The 8,651-nt window shown below is 33.5% G+C and overlaps 1 protein-coding gene across 1 annotated transcript; it reads left to right on the forward strand.

Annotated features, from left to right (window-relative positions):
• The first annotated feature begins 6,633 nt into the window (after positions 1–6,633).
• LOC120143317 lies at positions 6,634–7,484 on the forward strand. The gene is made up of 3 exons (XM_039157670.1): positions 6,634–6,729; positions 7,073–7,350; positions 7,430–7,484. Exons 1-3 carry the CDS (start codon positions 6,634–6,636, stop codon positions 7,482–7,484), a joined length of 429 nt encoding a protein of 142 aa, XP_039013601.1.
• The last annotated feature ends 1,167 nt before the right edge of the window (positions 7,485–8,651 follow it).

Below are 8,651 nucleotides of genomic sequence, written 5' to 3' on the forward strand. Positions count from 1 at the left end.
ATTTCTATCAGAATTTTCATGGACATTTGTGTTAATAAAATTATGAAGTTTGAATTTGAGGACTATTTCTTTAATTATAATGTAATTGTTTTTAGTTTTGAATCAAACATGGTTTACTCTAGGGAAAAGGATTTCAATTGAGCTTTCTATATTCGACCTAATTCTTCTATATTGGGTTTAGGGGTTATATTTAGTGGTATCAGAGTCGGGTTCAACCCTCGAAAAGTGGAGCTCGATCACAAAATTTTTAACCAAAAAATAATTTTGCATTCATATAAATATTTTAGGTTAAAATGAGAATTTTTAGAATAAAAAATATTATTATTTTTCTTTTGTCATTATTCTGTTAATTTTAAAAATAGTAAAAAACTCGAAAACTCCAAGTACTAGCTCTAATCTTATGTATCATTTTTTATATAGTTCGTTTGGCACCTCGTAAGAATTCTTGTCTAGCAACCAGTCAAGGTCGGAGTTGTACCACTACAGCTAGAGTTAACCTTCCACCCCGAGCAGTTAGAGTCAAAATCCAAATGAACTTAATGAGACTGAGAGATTTGAACATCTTGTGGATCGGACTGGAGTTCAACAGACTGTAGGTGAAAACTCACAGTGAATAGTGAATCACTTTGTTATCTTCGTCAAACTGAGGGTGCTAGTTAACATATTTTGACTGAGTTCTTAGTTGTCGGGATGACTATGTTTGTGGGTAAGATCGAATCTGACCCTACTGATGTTGAGTATTGGTTGAAGAATCTACAATGACCGTTTGAGGAAATGGATTACTCGACTGATCGTGTGTTAAGGGTTGTTGTATCATTGTTAGGCGGTGAAGCTCGAGACTAGTGAGAGTCTGAGGAGGATATTATTCCGGCTGGGCAGGTGTTGCCCTACACCATGACACAATGTTTAATAATTTAGCTGCTAGGGCCATGATTGCTGAAAAGATCGAACCATTTTTGTTCGGTCCTAAACCCCATAATTATGATAGAACCCGAAGGTAACCAGGACCACTTACTCAGGCTAGGTATGTGAATCAGTTTGGTAAGAGATCGAGAGATGATTCAGACTCACGTGGTTATTCTAAGGTTAGACCGATGACATCTACCGTTTCGATTGTTAGTGTTGGAGGTTCGACTAATACTCGAGGGGTACCACAGTGTTCATATTATCATAAGAGACATGTGGAAGAGTGTTGGAGGAATACTGGAGTATGCCTTCGTTGTGAGTCTTTAAATCATCATTTCAACGAATGCCCTCTTCCTTATACTGGTTCCTATGGTTCTTTTCAGTCTCAAGCTTCAGTTCAAGCACTTACCCGAGTTAGAGATTAGGTTAGACGGGCTAGTTCATGTTCAACTAGTAGAGGTAGATTGGTTCAGAGTAGTTGTTCTGATAGATCTGCTGTAAGACAACCTGAGTTGGTATATGCTACTCGTAGGCAAGAGGATTAGGATGAGCCAGACAATATAGAAGGTATTTTCCTAAGTCATTCTATTTCTATTTCGATAAATTTTGAGGTTGATATTCTCTTTAAGGAGGAGCGAATTGTAACACCCCGATTAAATCTCAAATGTGAAACCCTATAATTTGGGGAAATTTGTTTAAATCCTTAAATTGATTTTAAGGATTAAATTGAATTGACAATAATTCTAGTGAATATTGTGCAAAGAATGCATAGTTTGGGGCCAATTTAAAAAACGTAGGAAATGCAAGGATTAACCTTGTGATTATACAATTTTCTTTTATAACACAATCCTTACCCCTTTTTATTTTACACGATCGTGGCTCCATGTTTTTTTCTTTTTTTTTTTCCTTCTGCTTTGTTTCAATCTTCGTCGTTGTCCTCTCGTCTCATCGTTTCACCATCGTCCGATCATCAAGGTAAGTCGTCAGTTATCGTCCCAAGAGCCTCGATGTCACCCCATCATTAGACATTGTCATTGAACATCACTGGTTCATGAAACCCGCGAGCTTGGTTTGTTTTGCCGCCATTATGGCCTTGTGTCAGCCGTTTATGGCCGTGGTAAAGTCAGGTCATTGGGGGAAGGCTCAGACGGCCTGGGTCGCGGCTGGGCAGCGTTGTTTAGCCGTGAAAACCCCCTGTTGGTTCTGCTTAGGTGCTGCCGCCTGTTGCCATGTGGTGGCCGGCTGTTTAAGGTCACGACAAGGTCAGTCTGAGTTCACCAGTCCATGGAACTACTACCAGCGAAGTTTTATCGTCGGCAGTCCCGTTTAAATATACCGACAGTCCAATATATTCGAATTAAACACGCTGTCGGTTCCCCGACAGAGTCAGAAATAATTTTAATTCCTCGTTAAATTATTATTTCATAATATGAGATTACTGAATTGGGGTTTGAATCGGACGTTGTTAATTTTACAAGATAAATCGAACCAAGAACCGAGTTACTGTATCCTCCATCGTTATCCGCAAACTTCGAACCGAATCGCATTTCTCATATTGAGCGTGAGTTATAGTTGTTATTTTTTTAGTATGTTTGGCTTCGTTGTTAATTTAGAGTAATTTATTTATTTAAACTATTTCGAAAGTTTTGATTCGAGTTGATCAACTGTTTGGGCTGACTGTATAAAAGGTTATTATCGTCCTTAACTATTTGTTGATGTGTATTTCATTATTTGGTGCTACATTATTTTGTTTGAATGCTTAATGACTTGTTTGGTTGGAAATTGTTTGGAAGCATGTAGTGAAATCAATTGAGATAAATGTGAAAATGCCATGTGATACATGTTGAATTGTCGTAATTGGAATATTGTTGTGCATCGTATTATGTCAGTATGATGAATTATCGGAATCGAAATATATGCTTCGAAATATTTGTTATGAAGTATTGTTATTCGGATAGGATTAGACATCATATATGTATGTCATTTGCATGTCATGTTAGGACGAATTTTGATAGAGGAAGTTTAGTGTATATACTCGACAGAGTGAATGTCACTTTCAGATTTTGAGGCCTCTGTCTTTGTGGTGGATCCCACTTCATATGGCGTGATTTGATTATAGGTAGTGTAATTCTGGGGAACCCACTCTTCGGATAGTTTGACAGGAGTACGGGTGGGTACATAAACATTTGCATAATATTCAAATTTACAATTATCATTGTTTGATTTGTACTACGATTACTATTGATTGATTCAGATTATGTTATGATTTGTGTTTGTTTGCACTTTAGAGGCACACTAAGTTTTATAGCTTGCAACCCCATAGCTTTTATTTTAGATACTCAAAATTAGGTGAGCTTATACTTTGAGGGTTTCATCATTATTTTTTTCGAAGAACTATTATTTTCACTATGTACTTTATTTATTTATTTTCAGAACTATTATTATTATTATTATTATTACCATTATTAATATTATTTGAGGACTTTGGACATTATGTTTAATTTTGGAATTTTTATGCATGTTTGTAAATAATTATTATTTCTACTAGATTTTTCACGAACATTTGTGTTAATAAAATGATGAAGTTTGAATTTGAGGATTGTTTCTTTAATTATAATGTAATTGTTTTTTTGTTTTGAATCAAACATGGTTTACTCGAGGGAAAAAGATTTCAATTGAGCTCTCTAGATTCGACCTAATTCTTCTAGGTCGGTTTAGAGGGTAACACAATACACAATAAAATTCTCTAATATCGGAAGATATTGAATGTGCGTCAAATTTCTAGATTTATTCGATAATAATATTTGTCTAATCAATTGGAGAATATACGCTCGAACTGGAAATATGACCTCCTCCTCGATAGAGTCGTTAGTTACATTAAATTCAGACTCCAACCAAGTGATGCGTATCTAGTACCTGTCTAAGACCTCTGTTGGTAATCTTTCCAAAATCTGTTCGGTTGAAATCGTTCTGCCTCACTTGTGTCGCACCATTAACCAGAATACCAAGTTGGTAAGCGACATCTTCCAACATAATCGTTGCTTCACCACTCGGAAATGGAAAGTACGCGTCTCAGGCTTGCAACATTCAATCAAAGCCGAAATTAATGTCACCTTAAAACCACATAGAAATATAGTTGGATACAACCTAAATTGTTGTAAATAAAACATAATCCACTAATACAAATCTCTTAGTGTCATTCCTCGTTGATGAATGCCCCGTTCTTCTTCAGGACCAAGTTCGACCAAAGAAATATAGACAACATAAAGGCGTAACATTTCATCTCATGTAGACATTTTTTTGGGAATACTTCAAAAAAAATGATTTTTATCAAATTTTGCTTAACAATACACAATAAAAATCCTAAACCCCAAACTTGTATTTATAACCACAAACCGAACTACTATAAACAACTATATTTTTCAAAAATTCCACCGAACTCATCACCTTGAGGTGATGAGTTTCGCCTTAATCGTTGAAATATGATTGTTGCAGCTGTTTGTTGCAGAACGACTATAAATGACTAGATTTTGTTTTTTAAATTGAGGACAAACTCATCATCTCGACGTGATGAGTTCCCTATTTTTTTAAAAATTTTTAAAATAATGATTGAATTTGAAAAAATAAAAAAATTAACTTTCTGAAGGACTAGTGACGAGTCTTTGAAAATATATTATAATATTAACTCATGTGGGGCTTACGGACCTGGGACCATTAAAAATTATTTTTAAACCGAACTCGTCACCTTAATGTGACGAATTTGTATTGAACTGTAGCATTTTTCGTAAATTGAAAAATAAATTCAGAGTTGGCCTATCAGGCCAAATAATTAGGCTACCAACGATAATGGGCCAAAAAAAACCAAGGGGTCTAGCCACCCAAAATTTTGAAAAATTAACATTTATTTTCTTAAAAATTTTAAATTCTTTGGTCGTTCATAATTTAAAAAATCCTAGTTGTGTTTCAAAATTTTGAATGTTTTTAATTAAGTTTCCTCCTTTTAATTTCTTATTAAGTCTATTTCCTTAAATAAAATAATTATGCCTTAATTTTCTGAAAATGTTAACCTTTTAAAATATTTGAAAGTTTTTATTTAAAGCCCAATTTTTTGTAAACTTTAATTAAGCCCCCCAAAATTTGTTTTTCGAAGATCCGAATTGTACGAGTTTCTCCTACAGTTTAAAATTGATGGGGGTAGAGACAGGCTCGTCCCTAAGCGTGGGTAATAAAAGGGGCAGTCGCCCAAGGCCCTTCTTGCTCAGGGCCTAAAATTATAAATTTATATACAATTAAGAAGACTAAAATCTAACATGTACCCTTTTAAAAGAGGATCATGTTGGTTTAGTGTGAGTAGTTGGGTGTTTAACAAAAGTTTTTGATATTTTCTATTTAAAATTTGATGTATTTATTAGATAACTTATTAAACGTATCACAAACAATTTACAAATAAATTTATTTAGTTTTATTTGTTCTTATGATTCATTTTTTTGAATACTTGTTATTAGGAGTCTAGTTTAAGACTTAAAAGAAAAAGATCGAGAATTTCTTATGCCCTAAAGAATTAAGTTTAAAATAAAGTTAAAAATTAAAGACTTAATACTTAAAAGGTTCCTATAAAAAAAATAAGTATACCCCTAACGGAGAATAGTATCAAATTAAATTCTTTGAATTATGAATGGTAATCAGTTGAGTCATTGAAATCATTTTTTCATCAAAATCTCTAATGATCGAAGATTTATTTAAAAGAGTTTGAGAATTACTTATGTGTGAGGAAGGATAAATATTTTACAACATTCAAAATCGATATCAAATTGATTATAAATTTTCTTAATAACTTTTTTTTTATTTCTCGACATTGAGATCCAGTAGAAAGTGTGGTACATGGTTCCACGACTCCTTGACAAATGCCAACGAACTTTGAGTTGAAAATAGCCTTTAAAGATTAGATTAGAATAGATTTTTTTATATTAACTACTCGAAAATATCATTCAAATGTGCCTATAAACACTTGTGATTTGGCCTATAAATCTATAGAATTCGTGTTGTAGAACGTTAGGACTGTTAAATTCCAGACTCAATAAATTGCTGAGACTTTTCAATATCTCGGGGATATCATGGTGCGCATATGAGTCTTGTGTCCTATAGAACGTGAGGCCTCGACACACTTTGTAAGATGCAAAGTAGCCCTATGTGTCTAATTTAGAGAATATTTTTTTCAATTAATGTTGTTTGGGATTATTATTCTAATAAATGATTTTTTGTGTTTTTAGTTTAATAAAGCGAGAACGCTCCTTATCAGCCTTTTTCTTACGTGGGATTGAGGATGCTTGGCAGCTTGCTTAAGTGGTCAAACTTATACATTACTTTGGGTAATAGGGACTTCAAAATTGGTTGAAATAATAAACCGTATTGTTTTCTTTTAATAAAACGAACTCATCCAATAATCTTAATAGTTAAATAAAATATTGCTTTTACTATAGGTCTGAGATTAGAGTAATCATATATGTACGTTGTAATCATATAAATAGATAATATCTTGTAATCATATAAAATTATTAAAAAATAAATTAAAAGTAAAAGAACTGTTTTCAATATTTCTGTTTTCATCTCTAATATAATAATGATTTGACCAAGTAAAACCGTGCGAGAATGGATTACGAGATCGCGCGATTATTAGGTATAAAATGGGTTTGGGAGGAAACTGGACTGCACAAACACATCCAAACAATGAATCGAAAGGTTGCGTGGAGGAGGATGAAATATAGTCCATCCTTTGCCTTTCCAAAACCGCTACACCTCACCGCTCTCGCGAAGCTCAAACAGGTATTTAAAAAACGAAGCCCTTTTTTCCTTTATATATTGTATTTATGAAAAAAATTAATTTTTTCGTATAAATTTATGAAAATAATACAGTAAAAGCATTTTTCCCTGTTGAATAATCTGATTAATTATGTTATGTTATCTTTATTCATGTCTAAATTTATAAAGTTATAAATTATTATAACCCATAATAATTTAAATAAAAATATTAGATTAAAAAATAAGTTTAATACCTATTTTAAAAGGGTTTAATTTTTTTTAGTACTCGGTCGCTTGTTTCGTTCCATTGATTGCTTATTATGATCAAGAAAACTAAGGAAGTAACGGAGCCCTTGTATTGTTCCAGAAAAGAAGGTTGAGAAAACTGAATGGATGCATTAGAAAGCTAAAAGCGGATATGGTAGGAATCCGTGTCGAACAAAAGGAGATCAGAGAGGGGCAAAGACGCGTAAGAGAAAAATTCGAAGCCCTCGAATCGGAGTGCGACCAACTTCGGAAGGAGACTAACCAACTGATGCAACAGAGTGTGAACACCCAAATCCGACTTGCTCTCATGTTCCAAATCCTACGGGCAAGAGAAAACCAAGAGTACGACCAGGAAGCCAAACTCACTTATGCTCTCCGGTACTAAAACCTTACAATTATTTTACTCTCTTCTCTAGTGCCGCATCTGATTTTGAATTCTGCTCCTCTGTTTTTACAGTGAATCGATAGCACGAGAGAATCAACAAAGGAATTTTCTTCATGATGAAGGTTGAGGGCAAGAAATACGTTTTGTTGAGTTTCTAGAACAATAGAATGAAGAAGATAAAAACATAAAGAATAAAGGAAGGAAATATTTCTTGATATCTGAGTAAATGCATTTACTGCACATTCATTTATACACACAAAGTTAACCCTCAAAGCAGTTACTCGACAACTCTAACCACTCTAACTGACACACGTCCAGCAATCATACTTCAACATTCACCCTGCTTTTCTTCTTCTTCCCCTTCGAAAGACTGAACACATACTTCAGCCCTAATAATTTGAGTTTGCTATGATTAGCGGTTCTACATGGAATTCCTGTTTCAAACCTCTTTGCCAACATAATCTCTTGTTTTTCATTAGGTAATCTTCCAATTTTACTACCTTCAGAATAGTTACTCATCCTGTTCATCCTTGTGTAGCTTTTAGGGTCAATCTATAAGGACCAGTTTCGTTCGGAATAGTTAGATCTTGTAATATATCTGCAACTCTATATATGAATTAAAATATGAAAAGAAGAAGAAGAAGCTTACAGTGATATAAAGTCTGACGAGTCGAGGGCAGAAGTTCAAAAGGAGAATAAGGTATCACTGTTGAAACTGTCCTTTGCATAATCAATCCACCAAAGCTCTATCAGAAGGTTGAATCTAAAGCCCCAGCAAAAGGGTTGTACTTGTAGCCTAGGACAGATGAGTGACTAAATTCAGAGAGAAAACGAAAGTCATAAGAATTGGAATCATTTACCCTAAAACAGACATATTGCAGCGGAAGCATATACCTCAAAACACCAGCCGCTAAGCGTCAGAGATTCTATATCCTGGTCATGAAGCATTTAGCGGGAAGTTCGTTTATGTTCGTTTATTTATTATTTAACGAACATGAATAATTTTGTGTTCGTTTAATTAAATAAATGAACATGAACAGAGGACTCGTTTGTTTATTTATGTTCGTGAACGTTCGGTAATATGTTCATTCATTTATGTTTGTTCGTTTATGTGCATTCATTTATGTTTAGCCCAATCTCAATAGATTATTTTAAAATATTAAAGCACAATAAATTTTAATCTAACAACCATAAATATTTTAAAATTCAATTAATTTTAAATACAAATAAAAAAACTCAAAACAACCAAATAAAATATAATCCTAAAATTGTTAGGAAAGAAAAAAAATTCTAT

This window comes from Hibiscus syriacus, unplaced genomic scaffold, assembly GCF_006381635.1.
Source record: "Hibiscus syriacus cultivar Baekdansim isolate YM2019G1 unplaced genomic scaffold, ASM638163v2 tig00110840_pilon, whole genome shotgun sequence".
Classification (NCBI taxonomy): Eukaryota; Viridiplantae; Streptophyta; class Magnoliopsida; order Malvales; family Malvaceae; genus Hibiscus; species Hibiscus syriacus.

Bases quoted from the DNA above. Each gene is read 5' to 3' on its own strand.
- LOC120143317 (XM_039157670.1), top strand. From the start codon at position 6,634: ATGAATCGAAAGGTTGCGTGGAGGAGGATGAAATATAGTCCATCCTTT. The intron at 6,730-7,072 runs GTATTTAAAAAA...GTATTGTTCCAG, and splicing joins CTCTCGCGAAGCTCAAACAG to AAAAGAAGGTTGAGAAAACT. The intron at 7,351-7,429 runs GTACTAAAACCT...CTGTTTTTACAG, and splicing joins AAACTCACTTATGCTCTCCG to TGAATCGATAGCACGAGAGA.